At 40.8% G+C, this 23,280-nt stretch overlaps 1 protein-coding gene across 1 annotated transcript; it reads left to right on the top strand.

Moving 5' to 3' along the window:
• The first annotated feature begins 11,457 nt into the window (after positions 1-11,457).
• Positions 11,458-22,974, top strand: ccm2l (CCM2 like scaffold protein). The gene is made up of 11 exons (XM_056423645.1): positions 11,458-11,678; positions 14,140-14,307; positions 14,418-14,501; positions 15,343-15,526; positions 16,028-16,668; positions 17,194-17,323; positions 18,077-18,140; positions 19,064-19,220; positions 19,713-19,851; positions 20,633-20,780; positions 21,168-22,974. The coding sequence occupies exons 1-11, from the start codon at positions 11,649-11,651 to the stop codon at positions 21,298-21,300; spliced, it is 1,878 nt and encodes a 625-aa protein (XP_056279620.1). The 5' UTR covers positions 11,458-11,648; the 3' UTR covers positions 21,301-22,974.
• Positions 22,975-23,280: the final 306 nt, after the last annotated feature.

Raw genomic sequence — 23,280 nt, forward strand, 5'->3', positions numbered from 1 at the left:
AGCAGGAGCTGTTCAACTTCAAAGTGCAGTCTGAAACCGAGGTTCAGCCAGAGATCAGTGCTCCCAGGACTACCTCGGCCAGGAGACGCATGGAAAGGAGACAGAGTTTCAGGCAACTCTTTTTTTTTTTTTTTTTTTAAAGGAGTGTCAAACTTGATTGTAAAATGTGAAGCGCAATCTGGGACCAAAGCTCTCCCCTCAGGGCGCAGCCCGGGAGTACGTAGCATGAATGAGCCGTGGGAAGTAAAGGGAGTAACACTGAACTGAGATAATCGTTATCTTTTCTGAAGGTGAGAAATGTGATCTCTCATCCTGGGACCAAGGCGTGTTAGATTTAGTTTCATCCTGCATGGTTCGAGCAAGAAGTCAAAGGATTTGAGGGCAACGAAGTTGCGGAGTTTGAGATCATTGAGAAACTGCATGGACTGGAAATTCAACAGAGATTTCCCTGGGAACCTTTAGAGACTGGAGTTTGCACGGGACATGAAATCATTTGGTTTGGTAGCAAATTAAACAAGAATGGGAACTCACTATGTAGGACGAAAAACGCCTAGACATCTGCGTTAAAACTAAATTAAATTTGGTTGAAAAGTAGAAGTTATTTTTTGTAATCTGGGTTGAATATAATATGATGTTTCGCCGTTCCTTAAAATGTGGGTATGTAGTTATATAAAAATAAACAATGGTGCACTGGTTATATGCCGACATTAACAAAAACATGTTAAATCATCTTTTATTAATTGATGCAAGTATTTATGTTTATTTATTTTTTTATTTGTTTTATTTATATATATATATATATATATATTGATCTATTGTTTACTCACTCAGTGGCCATGTCATTGATATGACTCTTATATTAAGATCTAAAAACTGATTCTTAAAATATGGTTATGTAGTTATATCCAGTGATGCAGGACATAAATACAGAATAAAATAAACAAAACAATTTAAAAAAACAATGACTCATGAAATCTCGCTTTTCAACCATATTTATCCTGGTTTTGATCAAGAAGTCGTGATTTAAATCACTAATTCAATGCAAATTGAGTACTCGTTCATATATAAAGAAATACAATCACTTTGCAGAGTATACATTTCGTGAATAGGAGTCAATTTGTTTTAGCAAGTTCACACACACATTTGGGCTCAAGCCTAATGACAACACAAGGATGCATCATACGTCGGCTCACAAGTGGTTCTAAAATGTAAGCCGGAGACACAAGTGATAACAGCCAGCCATCCATACGTAGTACAAAAACGGCCTTAGCAAAAGTTCCACTGATTACATCCCAGCTGCTCTGTTACCCCGTACTTGAGGAATTAATTGGAAAAATATCAATCAAATCAGGATGTAAGGTGGATGACTTCTGCAATGGCTCCCGCCATATGGAAAGCTCTGTGATGTACAGTTGAATAAATACAGATGTCAAATATAAGCTATTATAATAAGCTCTAGTTGATGAATGACTTTTGGATGAAGAAGCTTCATTTACTCGTAAGAGTCTAAATGGTGTCCTCTTCTCATGGATTGCATAAGATGTAGGGGTATAAAAGGTTTCATTAACATCCTCATTATGCTATGGAAGCTTTGTGCAGCAGCTGATGAAACAGACCTTAAGGAATCCTACAACAGTTTGTTGGAATGTGAAAACACTAGAATAAATCCAGTGAGCGGTTAACACAAGTAACAATATACACGCAAAAGAAATTGAAAACAAAAACTCAGAGTTGCAAAAATACAAGGATTGTTTTTGCAGGCTGTTTATTGTGACAGATGGGATGTTGACAAGGGTTTGGACTTTTTCAAAGGAGATGTTTACAAAATGAAACCATGTACAGGCCTTCAAAGTAGAGAGTCAGGTTTGTACTGGTAGTGACATCATCAGTCGACTGACAGGAAAAATGTAATCGTGAGATGAGAACTCCTCTTTGCTCTTTTTAAACTAATGTTGTGATGCCCAGAAGAAGAAAAAAAGCCGCAACTCTAAGAGTCGAAGCTCCCAGGTGTGAATGTGTTACTATCATTCAGAAGCAGATAGATGCTGAGAAAGTCCAGCATGGTCAGCAACAGTACCTGAAGGAAGAACAGTTGAGAGAAAAAACACTAGCATCAAAGCTAAATTCAGTTCTCGTTCAAATGACACAGTATTTCTCTCTTTGGCAGTCTCTTTGAAGTTCTTTGAAAATACCTTTTTTTCTTTAAAGCCTTAGGTTAGTATGTGCATATAAGGTGACTTGTGATTTGTTATGACGAGGGAGTTCTTCAAGTCCATCCAAGAAACATTTATACCAATGTTGTGATTGTTTTAGATAAAGCCAACACAAGATGTTTGCATATTTAGCAAAGCATTTCTCTTCATACCATTGCATTCCTTATGTGACTGATGCATTTTAAAAAGCCTGTTCATCAAAACACCGTTGATGATGCATTTGAGATTCTGTGCGGTGATGACGGCTTCCAGTTCATGACACAGTTCAACTTCATATCGTTTTTCTCAGATGCAATACCAAGATTGTTTCATTAAAACCCAACAAGCATTTAGAGAACGTGATTGTTCAGGGCGTCACCGATGTCAGGTTGACTGACACAAGCACAAAAAAACAAAAAAAATTATAGCACAGTAGAAACTCATATTTAACAACTATAAGCTTGTCAAAGATGTTTAGATTCTAGTTTTTACAAAGCAGGACAAACCTTTGGATTAATATATAAGACATCTCAACTTTCATTTGGGCACTTCCCATACCGTTTTCAAAGTTGGTGCAGGCCGTTGTATTAACATGAACATGTTTACATGTTTATAGTGTAAAAACTTAAACCGTCTACTTAACAAATGTTTCATTCAGAGAAAGCTGTTCAAACTGGATGAACCTCTTCACCATATCCACCCTGACAGACCGTAAGAAAAAACCCATTGACTGCTGATTGGTGTCATGTCCTCTTTACTCTTGGGATAGTGAAGGAATTCAAACAGTTGCTGCCAACACACATGTCTTTGTTGTTGCAGTAGCCAGTGTGGGTTTAACTATCCCCTCTATGCTCATGATGCATGTGTATAATCTGACCTCTGAGAAGTATATCTAACCTTGCGTACTTTAGCTCGATGGCTGGAGCAAGTCACTGCGAGTGGTTTATATACTTGCTTTTTAACAATGCCAGCATGTATTTTAGTCTATATGCATCCTGTAGGGGGCAGAACGGGCCGAGTATTTCAACTAACTCCAACTATTCACATCATTATACGATAGTCAGAGCAACTGATGGAGGATGTTTATTTTGAAAAGAGATTTTAAAAAGACACTATCCATGTAACGAGCAGAAACTGACGTGGGAGCGGTACCTTGAGCGTCATAGTTTGAAGCACAAGGCCACTGACCTGAGCGTCAGTATTCAACGAGTTGGTAGTGAGAATGTCTTAGTAATTAGTTTGTCTTTAAAACCTTCCATCATTGTCGTTGTTGTTGTTTAGTTGTCAGAGTATGCCAGAGAGGCCATATTCCTCATAGCATCCTGCAGATGAGTTGCATTATGTTATGATGGTGTGAACAGCCAACGCTCCGGAGCACCACGTGGTGGTCATTGTTGAAAGCAAGTATCTAAGCGCTTCGATCCTCATGAGGTTTTTGATTGTATTTCCAATCAGACAGCCAGGCAAACCTGTACAAATCAGCTCTCTTAACTGCTGTGTGGTGGATAGGAATAGATCAATACAAAATCAGGAATACAAATAAAAAAACAATATAAGTAATAACGTGGTATTTTGTTCTAATCCTGACAGTGTTGTGTCCTACCTGAACTCGTGGATGTTGGTACAGTGGCTGCAGTCTCTGCGATGTTAATGGTGCTGAAAACAACAATTCCATGTCATGTCAAGCATGACAATGTACAGATAACGCAGATGGAAACCACACAATCGTGGGCCGAGGCTTCGCTTTCTCTGATTGGATAATAAAGCCATTTGTGGTTGAAGTAAAATAAAAGTAAACAATGGTGCACTGGTTATATGCCGACTTGAACAAAAACATGTTAAAAAAAAGTAAGCAGGTTCAAAAACTCAAATCATCTTTTATTAATTGATGCAAGTATTTATGTTTATTTATTTTTGTATTTGTTTTATATATATATATATATATATCGATCTTTTGTTTACTCACTCAGTGGCCATGTCTTTGGTATGACTCTTATATTAAGATGTAAAAACTGATTTTTTTTTAACTCATTCTATATCTGTATATATCAGAGTGGCGCTATACTAGGACGTGTATGAGTGTGTGTGCTTTGGTTTGTATGTATGTATTGTATGTACAGTATGTTTGTAAGGATGTGTTCTTTTGATAATGCTGCTTACACATCCTCTGAGTGAATGAGCAGAAAAATAAACCAGTGGTGAAAATATCTATGACGCTGTTAAAAAAGAGCTCAACAAGATGTGCTGATAACTGTAGATGGGAATAATACTGTAGTAAACATGGCTGAACATCAGCGAAATAAACTGCTGTCTTTGTTTTCTGTTACAGCGTTAGATATGGAAAGTAAATGTGATGTAATATATTGTCCTTGAGGGTAATGTTCAGGGTACTTCACTTAAATATTTGCACTTGTGAAGCTTTGTGAGGAAACCATTGAGCGTTTTGCTTCACTTCATATTTAATGGCTCGACTGATGGCATGTTTACATCCAGTGGCGTACAAAGCACAGACTGAGGTTTACATCCTGATTTCTGCAAGTAGCTAGATTGAGGCAACAAAAGCATTTATATTGCGTGATTGGTTTAATGTCAATTATGGGGTTTTTTAAGTTTCTGATTTTATCCACATGTTCAGGAGTTAATCGAGACCATGATCTTAACCACATGCTAGTTGTGAGGGAAGAAAGTGCCTCAGCATAACAATAAAATAGTTCAATAATATTTTTGTTTCTATGACCGGATATTGTATTGCAAGGAAAACAAACAAAACATAAGAAAGATTTTCAGCATGAACATTTTCTGACTTGCCCAATTAACATTTTCTGAAATGCGTTGCTTTTTAGTCTTTATTTCGTTATATATTATTTTCACACAAATGAGACTTCATCAAAACCAGAAAATGAAAAAATAAGAAATGTGACCGGAGGTCTGAAAGTCATAGGCTCACACAACAAACACCTCAACAGGAGAAAAACTATAATATTCTAAAAAGGAGTAAAAAAGAACTATGCCAACATAATTTAGAAAGATAAATGACAATAAAAAGCACACAAAATAAAAACTAACCAATCATGAGGTCGTAGCGATGCTTTATGTTTCCTTCCAAATGTTTCTGCTGTTAGAAATTGGTATTTTACAAATACCCATATTTCAAGGAGACAGGCACTTTTTCGGAACAAATGGTTCTCCGTTCCTAGAAATAAACATTTTGTAAAAATCAAACTTTTGTATAATTTACCAATCAATAATTATATTACATTGAAATGGCACAAACAGTGAATTAAGTTTACTACAATTTACTGTATTGGTTTCTGAAGAGGGTTTGTCACGTGTCACTTTGGAGTTCATACCAGATGTCAGTTTTTTTATCAAATGGATCTAAAGACTAAACCAATGAGCCTCAAAAAGCTCTGTTTTTCATCAAACATATATCCAAAACCTGTCACTTAAGTCTGCATTATCTCCACTGGGAAAGAATAACTCATTCTGATTGGCTGTTTCTTTGACTGACCCTGTTTTTTCTGTGTGTTTGGACGGTACTGAGGAGTTCCCAGGTGTGATACCGGAGTGAGGCGGAGCTGAAACCGAAGCTGGAGCTCCACCAACACTTTACGCTGAATCTTCCCGCCTTGTTTCTCATAGTTACCTTCGCATTGAAAATGCCGGAAGGTTATGTTTTGATCGCCGTGTATTTATTTATTTATTTATTTATTACCTTCGCATTGAAAATGCCGGAAGGTTATGTTTTGATCGCCGTGTATTTATTTATTTATTTATTTATTTATTTATTTATTTGTATGCGTGTTATTCGCAAATCTCAAAAAGTATTGAACCGAATCGCATGAAATTTGGTGGGATGATTGTTTATTATCCGGGGACCAGTTGATTAGATTTTGGGATCGATCGGGTCAAAGGTCAAAGGTCAAAGGTCATGAACAGGTCAAAATCTTTCGCAGAACTCAAAAAGTATTGAACCGAATCGCATGAAATTTGGTGGGATGATTGTTTATTATCCGGGGACCAGTTGACTCGATTTTGGGATCGATCGGGTCAAAGGTCAAGGTCAAAGGTCATGAACAGGTCAAAATGTTCTTGAATCGCATGAAATTTGGTGGGATGATTGTTTATTATCCGGGGACCAGTTGATTAGATTTTGGGATCGATCGGGTCAAAGGTCAAAGGTCAAAGGTCATGAACAGGTCAAAATCTTTCGCAGAACTCAAAAAGTATTGAACCGAATCGCATGAAATTTGGTGGGATGATTGTTTATTATCCGGGGACCAGTTGATTAGATTTTGGGATCGATCGGGTCAAAGGTCAAAGGTCATGAACAGGTCAAAATCTTTCGCAGAACTCATAAAGTATTGAACCGAATCGCATGAAATTTGGTGGGATGATTGTTTATTATCCGGGGACCAGTTGACTAGATTTTGGGATCAATCGGGTCAAAGGTCAAGGTCAAAGGTCATGAACAGGTCAAAATGTTCTTGAATCGCATGAAATTTGGTGGGATGATTGGTTATTATCCGGGGACCATTTGATTAGATTTTGGGATCAATCGGGTCAAGGGTCAAGGTCAAGGTCATGGAAAGGTCAAACTCTTTTTTTACCATAGCACGATACATTTTTGTCCAATTGGCATGCAACTAATGCCAAAATGTTCATAATTCAATGCCCAATCTTGTGATATGCGAAGGTATGCGCTCTACCGAGTGCCCATTCTAGTTTCCTCTAGAATCGTCTCCGTCTTTCCTCTCGAGGCAACAACACAAAATCTCTCCCTCAAACCAACATTCTTTGATCTCTGTCTCACATCACCATCCCTCCTTCCTGAGGAGTTGTTGTTTATTCGCCTGCATCTCTGGAGATCCAGCGACCACAATCCCTTCTTTGCCCTCTTTTTCTCTTCAAGTCTTCTTTCCTTTCCTTTTCTTTTCATTTGTCTGTTTTCAGTCGGTTTCTTCTTCAATGTTTTCATTTACTTCGCAGCAGGAGGAATACAGGAGTATTTGTCCCCTTATTTGTCCTTTTGGTCTTCATTTTCACTCTTTGTTCCAAGCACTCCTTCTTTTTTCCTCTGTATTTCTCTTCTTTATCTCAAGTTCCATCAACCCGTTCTCACTCACTTGGTCAGTGCCCTCTGTGTCTGATACCGAGTACCGACGCATCAAGGCACCCTTTGAGTCCTTTGAGACACATCGGGCTTTCAGTTGACTAATGGAAGCCCATACGCTTCATTAATTCACGATCAGAGTAACTGAAGTAGTATAAAGAGCGAGAAAAGTCCACTTGTGCAGGAAATCAGGGTGGATGACGTTCAACACAGACCTTCACCCAGCAGACTGCTGTCTGTGTCCCTGTCAGTCGACATTGACTTACTTTACCTTACTTTGGTTATGTAACGTTAGTTAAGTACGTCACAAGCATACTTATTTTATTTGAAACGCAGATCAAGGTTTGTGAAGTAAATTTAAAAGGTAAATAAAACTATATTGGAAGCGACTGTATGCGCCACAAGCTAACTAGCGAGCTATCATGACAGTTTGCATGTAACAAGCATAAACTGTATGTATCCTGTGAACATGGAAGTTTGATTTCAAAAGACATTTTCCATGTAATGACAAAAACTGATGCTAGACGTATACCGTATACTTTTTTTTCTTCTTCCTTTTCCTCCCCTTCCACCTCTTCCAAGTTTGTTTTCTTCTTCATGCTTATTTTTCTCTTTGTTTTTTGTGTCAGACCTCATGTGAGATTTTGAGGTTTTTTAAGATTCTGCTTCTTGCACACAGGCACATACACACAGTCACACATACAAACAGATGTGCATGCATACATTCACACAAAATACACACAATAGAGACTCTCACACACATTTTCAAAGACACAGTTGATCCAGCACCAAAACACATCGAGGTCTGATGTTCTTTGAAGTTTATACAAGCATGAAGGATTGTGTGTGTGTGTGTGTGTGTGTGTGTGTGTGTGTGTGTGTGTGTGTGTGTGTGTGTGTGTGTGTGTGTGTGTGTGTGTGTGTGTGTGTGCGTGCACGTGCATGTGCATGTGTGCGAGAGAGAACATCAAGAGCAGGTGAGTTCATGTATATGCATTTATTTTGCATGAGTGTGTGTCATATGTGTGTGTATGTGTGTGTGTGTGTGTGTGTGTGTGTGTGTGTGTGTGTGTGTGTGTAGCCACATGCTTGACACTGACATATAGTAGTAAGAGAAAAGCAATGAGAAGCCTGTAATAAACTTAAGAAGCCTGTAATGAACCTTTGGATTTAGGCAGCACTCTGTGGTGCTCAGCAGGTGTTAAGGTACCACAAACTAAAAGCAACGTCCAATTGAAATTATTATTAACGTTAGCAAGCTAACTATCTTCCACCCAAGTGAATTGCGAATTCTACTTGGGAAAAAGAGGATCTCAGTAGTGCATTGTGGAAGATTGATATTGCGTTTCTTGGCAACTGTTGCCATGGTAGCATGACCCATTGAGGTGCTAGGCTTCGACACCGTTTCTACAAATATGTCCAAAAATGGTTCGATCCCGCAATTACAATTTTTTTTAATGATTATGCAGGAAAAGGAGTTCCTTGTAAAAGCCAGAGTTATGGTTTTACTCTCGTGCCACACAGTGCCACAAGGTGGACAGCCAGGTCTCATGGACCCTGTGAGGCAAGAAGGCACAAAGACTCCGGGGTAGAAGTAAAGTTAGTCATGTGCAATGAAGAGCCGTAAATTCGTCCATAAGGATAGAGAGAAGAGGAGAGAGGAGCTCAGTGTATCCTAAAACATCCCCCAGGGGCAAACCTGATTCAGCCCTAACTATAAGCATTATTAAAGAGGAAAGGCTATACATATAAATGTGATGAATGCCTCCCGAACTGAACGTGGAAGCTGGTTCCCTAAAAGAGGAGCTTGATAACTGAAGGCTCTGGCTCCCATCCTACTTTTTAAGACGAAGTTTATCGAGCTGGTTGGTCTCTTCTGGTTTGATTGATAGATATAGTTGAGTATCATCTGCATAACAATGAAAGTTTATGCAGTGTTTCCTGATAATATTACCTAAAGGAAGCATATATAAGGTCAATAAAATTGGTCCAAGCACAGAACCTTGTGGAACTCCGTGACTAACATTGATGTTTATCGAGGTTGCATCGTTTACAAATACAAATTGAAATCGATCTGATAAATAGAATTTAAACCAACTTAGTGCCGCACCTTTGAGGCCAATCTGTTTAAAATGAAACCGTGTGGAAATCTTTGTTCCATTGTCTCTCTAATCGGCGATATCGTATTACTGCCACGCTGCTCGTCTCTCCACTGACACAAACATCATTACAAACTGCATTTCAACTGATCTGATTGATTTTTAATCTTGGGTTGCAGTTACACAAATATTTTTCTCCAGAATAACATTTTGAAACAACATGTTTGAATTGTATTTGATCTGTCCCTTAAAGTTGGAGAGAGAGAGAGAGAGAGAGAGAGAGAGAGAGAGAGAGAGAGAGAAATGCCCCATATTTTCCTCCCGTTGCCAAGGTAACTGCGATTGTTAAGCTGTTAGCCCTCCGGTAACCATAGAGTGGTTACCCTGACAATAGGTGTGTGTGTGTGTGTGTGTGTGTGTGTGTGTGTGTGTGTGTGTGTGTGTGTGTGTGTGTGTGTGTGTGTGTGTGTACGTGTGTGGTGGGGGTGCGCGTGTGTGTATGCTCGTGCAGGTTTGAGTCCATGTTCTTGTACATTTGAATATATTTGATGTCTGTTTGCTACCGTTTTTGTCCAGAACTGTATTTTGTTGACTCGTCATCCATTGCATAATGACAATAAATCATTCTTGTTTCCTTTCATGTGAGCATGGTTACATGTGTGCGTGTGTGTGTGTGTGTGCGTGTGTGCGTGTGTGTGTGTGCGTGCGTCAAGGCGTGTGTGTGTGAGAAAGGTCACAGGTTTGATGTCATCTTTTCTGCCTCTGTCAGTGTCCTGCTGAGAAGAAATATGCTTTTTTCTTCTTTCCTCTCCTCCCCTCCTCCTTCCTTCGAATGGTCTTTGTCACAGCTCTGCCCCTCTGTGGCCAAACGTACTCATTGCACCTTAGGCTCTGACAAGTTCTGAAGGTTATCCCAAATGTGTTGTTCCAAATCCTCTTTGAAATCACATTTGAGTAATATTAGCATACAACCTCACAACTGTCTTTTTTTTATTTGATTTGCATCCATATTTTGACTAAACTATGAGTGGTGCAGTGACATCAACGTGTGTTCATGTAGGATCAGATTATTGATAGAAGTGTATAGAGTCAATAGGTTTGCTGTGCCTAATATTTTCTCGAAACTGGAAATTGCATCATCACTTAAAATGTGATCAACACTAAAGACAGGTGCATTTAATGTGAGTATATGTTGCATTGACACAAACTTGCAGCCAAACTTAAGTATTTGTATTTCAGCTTATTTTCTGTAGTATTCCAAAATTAAATTGAAAGTCCCATCTGATTTGTTTTTCGTGCCAAACCGGATGACGCTAACGTCCAGCTTGGCCTACGGAAATGTGTCATCCCTTGTGGTGGAGTCAAACAAACACAGGACTTTGACCTAGAAGACCGCTGTGTATGTCCTATGTGAAACCAACTCTTTTTTGTCTTTCTTTATGTTTGTTACTTAAAGTTAGTTAAGTAAGTCTGCTAGGGGCAGTTGTTATATGCTAGTTACATTACTACTTTATCATTCTAATATAAACATGACCCTTCTTCTCACCTTAACCAAGCGTTTGTCTTTCCTAAACCTAACAAATCATTCCACAGCGTTAAAGACAGTGCATTGTTTGTTTCTGGAAGCATGATACAAGGCTGATATGCGACATATTCATAAAATGGAATTTTGGTTAAAATAAGTCCCAAGTACAGTATATCGAAAGAAGTAACAGTATATGTAGTCTGTCGAAAAAGTTATAAAAAAGTAAAAGTATAGTGTGTGTGTGTGTGTGTGTGTGTGTGTGTGTGTGTGTGTGTGTGTGTGTGTGTGTGTGTGTGTGTGTGTGTGTGTGTGTGTGAGATCAGTGCCAAGAGAATGGGCCTTATCAGTCTCTGGTGGAGTTTCCTCTCGGACAGGAAGTGGGCTTCCTCTGCTTCCTGTGTGTGTGTGTTTGTGTTTTGTGTGTGTGTGTGCATGTGTGTGCGTGTGCGTGTCTGTGTGTGCATGCGTGTGTGTGTTTGAAAGAACAATCTGTGTAGAGACAAGAAAGAACAAGAATGCAGCAGCCGAGACAGAAGCCAAAATAGCATCACCAGAGAGAGACGTTGGCACAGTGGGAACGATGGAAAGAATATCTGAGAGACAGATACAAAGACAACATAAGACAAACTGAAACCAAAATAATACATTCAGGAAGAGTGTGAGCAGATCCTGGAATCATCTGACCCAGGACCGGACCAGGACTGGGGGGGTGAATCGCAATGGACTATGAACCCAAGAAATCCAAGAAGGTAGGCCTCCGGTCCCCTTTGCTCTCTGAGTGACAGCAAATCCTGTTTAGTGAGTGTCACTGTTGAGCCTTTGAAAAATCCTCCTCTATTAAGCAATTATTGGTTTGAAATAAACACAAGTGTAAGACCTGGTCACACCCGCATTTAAAACGTCATAAATTGTGAGGCAAAATTAATTGATTTCAATGGAGTGCAGCGACCAGTCAGGGAATGCACTTGCAGGGCTGAAGGAGATCAGTGTGAATCTTTTGCACTGAGTTCAGTAAACTCTGAAAGACAAATGTAAGCTGTTGAGCAGGAGCAAACTGTTCCTCCGTGCTAACCTGTGAAGGACTGCTGGCACCTATTGTACCTATAAGCTCTGTTACTGCTGCTGCACAAAGGAGGAATCGTCTGAGGCCAGAGTCAAAGGTGCAGAATACTTGATAAACAGTTTGAAAGTATCGTCCTATCGGCGGTCGAGCTACGGAGTTAACGAACTGGCAGGGTGTCTTTCATGCTTCATCAATACTTTATTGTAAAAAATGATTCCTGAGAATAAAATGCCAGGGGGTAGTAAACAACAATAAAGTACAGAGTGTGACTGATATGGTCCTGGCCTGCAAACCGGTTAGCCGTTAGCTCGGCTAATCCCAAGAACAACAGGATCAACTTCTCCATGCAACATTCGAGTGTGACCGGGCCGTTCCTTCTTCCTGTTGATTTTACTTTATTGATTACATTTTTGAAACACAGTAAATGAGGAAAATATTCTAGACGACCGACATCCTATTTTCAAAAATGTTAAAGAAAAAATATATCGTCAAGAAAAATGCAGAGACATAAGAAGACGAGAAAAAGCACAATACCTCAGAATGAATGTCCTCTTTAGCAGTTTAGTTTTACTACACACATTCATTACAAAAATACAATTATTTCTCTCTTTATGTCTCCTCAAAAAAAAACTGGAACAAGCGGGGGAGAAAAACTCATTACAACACACCGCTGTCTTATAATGAAATCCAGCTGAGTGCAGCGATGTTCATCAGACCTCAGTCTCATATGCAGAAACGTGTCCTTGTTCTTTTTCATCAAGACAAGACCGGTTTTAATTCTAAAAAGCTCATTTACTCTCTCAGTGTGTGTGTGTATTACGCCCATCTGCCTCGCGCCTTCCGGTCACAGTATATCAGTCTGTGTGTGTGTATGTGTGTGTGTGTGGAGATGTGTGTGTGTGTGTGTGTGTGTGTGTGTGTGTGTGTGTGTGTGTGTGTGTGTGTGTGTGTGTGTGTGTGTGTGTGTGTGTGTGTGTGTGTGTGTGTGTGTCTAACAGTGTGAGCTGTATTGACAGTGAGTCTCAGAAGGGAGCTGTCAAAGATCACTGCTCACCTGTCAGTCACTGCTGGAACAGTTAAGGGGATGTACTGCATGAACACACGTACACACAAATACACCGATGGCCTGTATGTTCACACAAATGAACTGTCTCCTATGATCTTCTGGTTCAAAACCAAAACACCCACTTAGTGATGAGACTGCTGTGATAAATACCGCCATAATATTGTGTTCAACATGAGATTTAGTCATTAGACTCACCAGTTGTGGAGCTTAAAGATTTCCCTGTGGACAGAACTAGAGGGAAGGTTATGGTCATTAAAATCAGAAGGTGTCATCCTCCTCTCCCAACTCGGGAAATGCCGCCTCTTGGTCAGTGCCCCTCGGCGTCTGATACTGACGCACCGGGGCGGCACCCTGGAGCGCCAGCTTGAGACACACTGTGATTTCAACGGACTCTAATGTAAACCCGTCATCGTCAATATTAGACGTTCTGAAAAATGTACTGAATACAAAGAAAGCGGGTGGGAGGGGTCCTATCTCCCGTGTGAAACCAAGTCAACATCTACCTTTTTAGCTTTATCTTTTGACATAATCCGTAAAAACTGATTTATTTTATGAAACAAAAGTCCTTATTTTATGCCAAACACTTATCTTTACCTCGGCCGAACCAAATACTTGGGTTGCCAAAACCTAACTTAAAGTAAAACAACAACAAAACTAAAACTAAAAACTAAATACAATTTCATTGGAGGTTTATTTTGAAAAGACACTCTGGATGTTATGAATGGATCTGACACATTCCTGAAATGCCCGTAACTGACGCCAGAGGGGTACCTTCAGGTAACTCTGATTTTCTAGTCTAGGTCCTAAAGCATCATAGATACCTGAAGGCATCAGCGTATTCTGCAATAGCGTCATTATGATCAGACCTGGAGAGGATCGCTTCATTGAAAAACAACACAGATTGGCACTGGTGATGGACAGATGATTAGGGGAGGGGAAACGTCATCAACAAAGGTTGTCTTGATTATCACAGGGGCATGAACACGCAGAGAAGGTTTTGCTGGATTGATGACACTTTTAAATGCTTTACGTCTTCTTATCTTATCGTCTTGTCCAAATGCATCTTTCTCTCTCTTTCCAGAGTTTTGTCTCACCTATTAAGCGCCTCGTCTGGTCAAAATCTGGTCGCAGGCCGGTGGATCGAGGCAGCGTTTACCGACGTACACTGCACACTGTCCCTCTCTATCCCCCGGACTACCTCATCCACCCTGAGAGACTCATCTTTGACTATGTAGAGAAGGAGGTCAAGGTAGAACCTAAAATACATTACGATACAACAAAATGCATATATATATATATATGTATATATATATATATATATGTGACAACAGTTGTTTGACCTTTCACCTCTCCCCTTAGTTCCTTGGTCACCTGACCTGGGTGTCGGTTTCACTGAACCCCTCTAGCCGAGATGAACTGCTTCAACTCCTCGACACAGCCAGGGTTAGTAATCAATAACCTTTCAAAGTAATCACTGCTCAGTTATCAATAAAATAGCTATAATGAAGCATTTATGCAAATAATGATGGACAACATCTAAAAAAAGCCAGGGTTAGTAAACAATATACTATCAACAAGGAATCACTCATGCATAAATAATCCAAGCCAGGGTTTTAATAATAATACTAATAATAATATTAATAATAATAATACACTGGAAACGCTCCAAATGCCAATATCAGCTGATCTAAGAGGCTCCAATGTGTAAGTATGTCTTATAACTAGGGGGTCTGGTTATATGAAGCCTTAAAGGTCAAATATATATCAATTTAAAAAATGGTATCAACATGAGAGGGAACGGGGGGCCACAATTGGAGTTAGGTGACTTTTTTCCCCCTCATTGTTCCAATTTGGTATTTAATAACTATTTGTTTCACTAATAATGAATCTACTTTACTCCTAATCACTGAGGTCATTACAAGTCAATCTATAATCAATTACTATTCATTAGTACCCATATACCCTCATTGTTGTTTGTTGCTCCATCTATAACCTACATAGTATCTAACAGTAATCAAAAAACAGTTTAATCATTACTATTATGATGATAATCAATTATCTTTAATTAACTGACCACAGCCAAGGTCAGGAATCATTACTCCATTATTAACAACTAACTCAAGTTTAATAATCAATAAGCAGTGATTGAATCTGGCCACGGTCAGCAAACCACTGCAATGTGACAATGCCAATGCTCACGGCACTTCATCAATCAGGGGTGCACCAAAGTCTGATTCATTGACCCATAATCTATAATCACCTGTGCCTGTGTGCTGGTCAGTAGCAGCTGAAGGTGCTGCCGCTGAAGACCAGCGTGGACCAGGACTGCATCCTCAGCCTGTCCGCTCGCTGTCTGCTGCTGACATGGAGAGACAACGAGAAGCTGCTGGTGCGAATCCCCACACATGAGATCGCTGCTGCCTCCTACCTGAGAGACGACGCGCTGCACCTGCTGGTCCTCAAGACAGGTGAGGAGGTCACGTGATCACAAGACAGTGTCCTTTCCTGGAAGACAATAAGCAATTAATGGGGTTTTGATGATGAAGATTATTTTCTTTACAATCAGACTTATTTTTAAGTCGAATTGCCCCTTGGCCAATAGAAATACTGCAACTTCAAAAACTATAAAATTACACTAAATTAGATTTCATAGCAGGCGATATGGAAATGTTTATAGTAATATGTGGGCACACCAATAAACTGCAATGTTCAACATTAAACTGTTAAGCAGTGTTATTTAAATGGCACATGGTCTTTATTATATTTAATTGCAGTGTAATCCATTCCTTCATATTTTCTCTCGGACTTCTGAACATATAGGCGTGGTTTTGTGAACCAATGATCAATGTCTTTTACTCCTTTTTGTTTATTTGCTTTTAGTGGTTTAGTGTGAGTGCAATGTGGGAGTACTGATCATCTGCTCTTGTATGACAAAGAGCGGGTTCACATGTTTAAACCTCATCCCACAGGTCTGAACGTGGATACAGTGGTTGCTGGGGAGGACAGCTTGGACAGGAAGAAGCCGACAACAGGCGTGGATGGCCGACGCCAAACCATGAGCTGCAATGCCGACCCTCGGCCTGCAGGGGGCACCATGGAGCGACGGCACACCATCTGTGGGGTCGACTGGAGGCAGTCGCTGTCCAGGAGTAACCACGACAAACCCAAAATGTGGAGCGAGGTGGAGGAGAGAGGAGGAGGAGGAGGAGGAGGAGGTGGTGGGGGAGAGAGAGGAGGAGGAGGAGGAAGTTTGGAGAGGAAAAGAGTGGGGGGCAGCTGGGAGAAAAGGCAGCAAACGCGCAAAACTGGAGGAAGCTGGGAGAACCGCAGAGCGAGACCCACGAGCGGGAGCTGGGGGGTGGGCGTAGGCAGCGGGGCTGGCGGGAGCTGGGAGAGGAGGGGTGGAGGAAGTGGCGGCGGGGGGAGCTGGGAGCGGAGGGGTGGAGGAAGTGGTGGCGGGGGAAGCTGGGAGCGGCGGCAAGCCTGCACTGGAAGCTGGGAACGGGGGAAGAGCTACGGCAGCTGGGAGAGGAGGAACCACAACCCGCTGGAGCCGACGCCCTGCCCCGACGCCTACTGCAACCTGGTCCTCCTGGCTGTGGAGAACAGAGTGGGTCACATGACCACACGTCATCGCCTTCATTATTCAGGAGGTTTACTGCAAGTAAACTTTTGTGGTCCATGACCTCAGTAATTTTTTTAAAGCACAGCATATTTTAATTTTAAGGAGGATGGAGAAGGGACAAGGATCTGCAATGGTTCATACATTTTTTTTCTTACAAAATAACATCAGTAATTTAAGGAATAATACAGAGATGTTTGCAAATATGCTCATTCACACGAGAACATCTATACCACGCTCTACCAAGCATAAAGACTGAAACCAGAGGGGAAAGCCAGCCTGACTGTCGAAAAACTGTATTTTTTAATGTTCTGCTTGTACACGGAATAAAGAAACAATTATTTAGTGAACTTTAGTGGTGCCTTAGGGTATATATATATATATTATTTTGTTGTGCAGTGCACTTAATCATAGAAAAACAAAGACATTTCAGAGAAGGTCACAGATATTGATATTTGATAACCAATTCCGTGTGATGATAGCCTCTTTGTTTGTTTCTCTGTGTCTGTGCAGGATGCTGCAGAGGAATACTGTTCTCTGATCTGTCAGATGTTCCAGATCATTTACGGCCATCAGACCATCGAGTGCGTCGACAGATCGGGGTTTCACCACTCCGTGCCGGACCGCTATTGGCTGGAGAGGAGTGAGTGACAGATGGGCTTTCTGTTTCAAAAGTAGAGCCGAGTAGGACACACAACCTATTTCTGGTTAGTATGCTGACCTGCAGGTCAGAAGGTCAGGATATACCACTGTCCTGTTTCAGCATCGGCGCTTGTCAACGCTCCAGAGAAAAACACAATTTAATCACAAAGGAAAAGGTAAACACGTTGAGCTCCATGAGCCTCCGGGTAAGGCTCGAGGAAAAGCTGCAGTACATCATCAGTATGTCCTATATTTAGTTTTACTGAATACTGCAGCCTCTACGTGGATGCCAGCAAGGTGTCTGTATTCGAAAGTGCGTACGAATGTATCGTACATACTCAATTAGTGTGTGCTACATACTTCCTTTATTTTGGATAAACTGACCACATATTAGGAATCTACACAGTTATTTTCTCATCTAAAAATTTAATAAAGTTCAATATTAACAGTTTTAAGCCTGGCTCAAAATCTCCCACGACTGACAGACGGTCTCCAGAAACCGGTGCAGTGCATTGTGGGGCAATCAAATATGTTTAGTAAGCTCACGTCACCTCTTGCTAATGAAGCATACATCCGGGCATTTTGTCCATACACATCTTACAAAAACTGCAGTGTGAATGCACTACTTTCTCATTTTTATGTCATACTTAGTATAAATAGTATTGTATGCAATTTCGAACACAGTCAGCTGTGGATCTCATATTTCAAGATGTTAGAGGGTGTAAATAGTAATGTTTACACCATCTCTTTGCAGGTGACAGCTGTCTGACTGACATGTCCTACGGTTATGATCCAGAGTTTAGCTGCTGCAGCTCATAGTGAGTATCATTCTGTCCAAAAGTTTTCTTTAACTTCTAAGATCTCCAGATAAAATCATAGTGTTATCAATCCACAAAATATCCTAAATATTGAAGGAATAGCCTTGACAATCTTTACCACACATATTACCACACACTCTACTGTAGTTATGGGTTTGGTTGTAATGTCCAGACACAGAATGCATTTTAAATAAAGCAGATGCTCTATTTGCAATTAATGTTATTGTGAATGTATGTTTAACTTAACCCCCAAAAAGCCCAGAGAACTGTATGATTGATCATTCAGAGACAGTGACTTCTATAAAAAGCAAATATGGAGAAAAGTTTAAAAGTTTCCTGAAAGAATGACATCGTTTTTTAGGTCACTCAAGTGAGCACTGGTTCTGGCGTACCGTGCTCTGAACGGATCGGGCCCCGTCTACATCCGGGATATGGTCACACCGTACACCCCGGCGCGTTCGCTCCGCTCGGCAACAGCCAACCGACTTGTGCCTCCTGCACCTCGAGCTAATCACTCTACATCCAGACTGTTTGCTGTCCTGGCTCCTCAGTGGTGGAATGAGCTCCCCACTGACATCAGGACAGCAGAAAGTCTCTATATCTTCCGCCGGAGACTGAAAACACACCTTTTCCGACTATTTGGATTAAAACACAGATTTGCACTTCAGTGGCACTTAAATAACTCTTATTATGGTACTTTTGTAGTTCGACTATGCTGAGGAAATGTTACTTCCTGTATTCTTGTTGTTCTTAGTTTGTACTCTAGGTTGAAATGCACTTATTGTAAGTCGCTTTGGATAAAAGCGTCTGCTAAATGACATGTAATGTAATGAGCAAATTAAAACTAATCAAGTATTTGACATTTGATCATAATGATGTCCTGACCATGGTCTGAGAATATAGTTTCTCTCTCTCTCTCTCAGTGATGGTTCCCAGGATGCGTTTGAGCTCTACTACAGTGAAACGTACAGTGAGAGTTCATCTCTCTCGCTGCAGGATTCCCATCGCAGTCTCGCTTCAGCCAGTGAGGGAGGAGACAGTAACCCAGCCCTGCTGCTGATGCAGGAGTACATGATTACTGTGAGTATGTCTGTGCGTTGGTGTTCTAGAGAAGAAGGGTCATACATGAGCTCAGTGTGTGGCTCAGTGGTGAGCAGGGTTGTCTTCCAATCAGAGGATCGACAGTTAAATCCCCTGATCAGCGAGCCCATGTTGATGTGTCCTTGGGCAAGGCACTTAACCCTAAATTACTAATGTGGCTATGAATGTTAGTTACTCCTGATGGGCAACACGTGGCACCTTAGCCACTGCCATCAGTGTATGAATGAATAATGAACAGTAGTGTTAAAGTACTTTCAGTGGTTGGAAGACGAGCAAAGCGCCGTACCACCAGAAGCCTCAAGATGTATTGAATGTTCAATATGAACTCGGCTCCTGGAACAGCAAGAGCAATACAGCTCTACTCCAAATGCAACTAGTTAGTTCACAAGCATGTTAGTTATAATGAATTAAATAGGTTAGGTTATGGTTGCTGGTATGCTCTTCAGAGGCTCTCTTTGTGTGCATGTGTAGCTGCGTAACAAGCTGAGTCCGGTGGAGTTGCAGCACTTTGCGGTGTTGCTGAGAGAATATAGACTGGCATCAAACATCGACCACTTCTGCTCCGCGCTGCTGCAACTGTACGGAGACAACCGCAAGTTCCTGCTGATGGGTAAGACACATAGAAAGAGAGAAAGAGAGATGCACACACACAACAACAGAGCTCATTGACTGATTGAAACATTGCAGTAAACCACAACCTACTATTTTATTGTTCTTGTAGCAACTTACGGGTCAGAAATGTTGCCCATACCTTAAACTTGCAATTTATTCTAATGGCCAGCAGGGGGCGACTCCTCCGGTTGCAAAAAGAAGTCCAATTGTAGGGAAAGCCAATGAGAAAAGGCCCCACTTCTCACCGTTTTCTTTTTTATTCAGCACATATTGTGAACATATAAGTTAATGGTCTCAATCAAGATTTTTTAAATTTAACTTTAAAAAGCAGCAATATCTTAAAGTTGTAAAGGGTAGCTTTAACACATTGACAAAACTCTCCTTGAAACTTCATTACATTCTTAATTTAAAGGGGATTGTTTTATAGTTGTCAATATGATTGTACTTTTATGTGATTAGGAGTGATTGTATTAACTACAGATTGTATTAACCCCAGTTTGAACCTCACAGTTTGAACCTTTTTTTGTATTGTTACCAAACACATATTTGTACTACCAAAGTATTAATTAACTAGAAATCAGAAGACTGTCTTGACTTTTAACCCTAAGGTAAAATTATTTCACAATAAAAGTAATGTTGTAATGCTTTCAGGTTCCATCCTTATTTTGATAAGTAAGGCCTTACCCATTCGTTGCTTTCTCAAAGTGATAGAGAGGACATGACCCAAACACAAGTCATTTTTATCCATAAAAAGCGGTCTTGTTATCTTTGTTTCCCAGGCATGCATCCTTTCATCCCAGACAAGGACGTCGGGGTGTTTGAGAGTTTCCTGGAGAGTATCGGGATCCGTGAGGGTGGTATTTTAAGTGACAGCTTCGGACGCATCAAACGCAGCATGAGCAACACGTCAGCTACGGCCATGAGAGGGTACGTCGGTCCGGAGGTGAAGGCTGTGATGTGTGATGGTCTCAAGGCTCGGTTTGAAACGCGGTTCTTTCTGGTCTCTAAATACCACACTGCTTTGTTGAGCACCAATCTCCTGTCCGTCAGATTGGATCCCTATAACAGATGATGGACAAGCTTTTGGTTGACATTTTTGGGGACTTTGTGTTAAATAAGATTATTGCAAAGTTAGGGTATCTTTGGTTATGTTTTATCTTACTTAGATGCAAGACCACTCCAGTTTGAGTCTACGTGGTCGACCTTTAGTAAACACAAAACATACTTTTTATTTATTTTTGTAAAAGCAAGTTCTAAACTGGAGACTTGATTGATGCGTTAACGTTTACATAATCTGTTTTTCCCCCCCAGCAGGTATGATAACTGCTCTCTGGCCTCAGGATCTCAGGAATTTAACCGACGCATTACTGACATCACCCACGACATCCAGGCGCTTGGCTTCCAGGACACACATGGAGACATTGAGGAGGAAGACTACTATCTCTGATGCAGGGATGAAGGAATACAGAGGGCGCTTGATTCCTTTTTGAACTCATTTTTAACTTTGAGTCTGCCGAGGTGCACGTGAGGAAGAGCAGCGTGTCCACAGTTAGTTTTCTCTGCATTACTGGACATTTTCATAAAGTGCAGTATCGTTTTGTCATCGAAGCTTCGGAATGCAACGGTCATGAGAAGAGTCGACTAGTATCAGACAACATGTAAATGTCTACTGTTTAATTGGTAGCTGAGGTTCAACAGTACTCAAAAAAGAGTCTAAGTTTAAGGTATCTAAATAATCTTCCAGTATTATGTTATTTTCTGTAGGGGCTGTAATGCTTAACAGCGACCACACGGGGGCAACTAAGGTTGAAAGAGATGATTTTCCAATCCTGCTGCTGAGCAGTTATTAGTCTGAAATTAAAGTTCATTAAAAAAAAATGTGTTTTAAAAAGAATACAAAGAGATAGACAGACAGTTAGACATCTAGATATTGGCTCAGTGGTGGAGCAGGGTCGGGCACATAGCTGGAAGCGCTTTGAGTGTTTGGCAGACCAGAGAGAGACAGACAGAGATGTACCATATTGTTGGTAAAAGCTACAGCTTTGATATAGAAATCTAAAAGAAAGTAGAAGCTGAGATTACTTGTATGTAATAAACACTCTCTCTCTCTCTCTCTCTCTCACACACAAGCATACAGTCTATGCTCCCAACGTTGCATTGACCCGTTATGCTCGCAGCAGCATCATGACCTTCCCATAGTGCACTGCTTCTCTGTGCCCCCTGGTCCTCTCCTCTGCCAGCCCCACTGCACATCAGAGCGCGAGAGTCAGTACACCCATGGGCTTCACCCAAGTCGTGTTAGTCTCCTCCCTCTCATGATGTAATAGACCAACGCTGTGTGCATTTACTTTTCCATTCATTCATCATGAACAGAGTCACTTTATTTAACAGCAGCAGTGATGCACGTTACTGTTAATGTAACAGGATTGATGCAACACGAGCAGGCGTTCCAAAGAACTTAAGTGAGGCAGACAAAAACACAGTTATTTAAATAGGATACATGCACGGAGAGTATACTTGGAGTGATACAAAAAGAGAGAGAGGGAGATAGAGAGAGGACCACAGAGAATCATGTCAAACTGTTCTTCTCTGTTGGAGAAAATTGAGCTTCCTGAAGCCAATAGCGTAGCTACATCTTGTACAGACCTGAAGGTCAAAGGTCATCAGAGTTTACCTCAGTCAAAATGATACCTGTGTGTGTTTGTGTGTGCGCACATGTTTGCAAGCACATTGTACTCAAACCTCACCATCGGATTACAGCTCATCAACATCTCTCCCATACATAGAATCACTTCCTTATTGCATCATCAGCGATACACTGTTTACTATCAGTCCTGGCGAAATACTTTGTGTGTTCTGCTACAACATAATATTCTATCAAATCTATACATACTAGTATGGTTTGCATATGTGACAGCAATAAATATTTAAAAAACAATTACAAAAATCAAGGGTTCATGTCTACGATACAATCTTCAGGAGTTTGTAGCAGAGCACCAAGCCAGCTTCTCCTACATACAAAAACGTATGATAAAACATAGTCATGCAAATGAAAAACACTTTGCAGTGACATCAAACTGAAATAAATGATGTTTGGGATTTCCATCCAGCTGGAAGGTCAGTTGTGGTTCATTTGTTGCTCTGCAGATGTAGGGGATGAGTGTGTGAATGTAAGATAACAAACTGCAGCCGGCAGGGATTGCCATGTGGGTGGTCATGCTGCTGAGCGGACCAGGTGCCGCTCAGCCCATGTGTTGGTGTCACTGTAAGATCAGCGCAGAGAAAATCCACCGAGGTTTCATAACAAAGTGCCAACAGCCAATCAAAGCTGCTGTCATAGCGCTACAGTGAATGAATGCCTCAGCAGCCCTGATGCTGCAGAGATGAACATATCAGAGGAATAACATACACTGCAGAAAACAGGAAG

Source organism: Pseudoliparis swirei, chromosome 9 (genome assembly GCF_029220125.1).
Source record: "Pseudoliparis swirei isolate HS2019 ecotype Mariana Trench chromosome 9, NWPU_hadal_v1, whole genome shotgun sequence".
Taxonomy (NCBI): domain Eukaryota; kingdom Metazoa; phylum Chordata; class Actinopteri; order Perciformes; family Liparidae; genus Pseudoliparis; species Pseudoliparis swirei.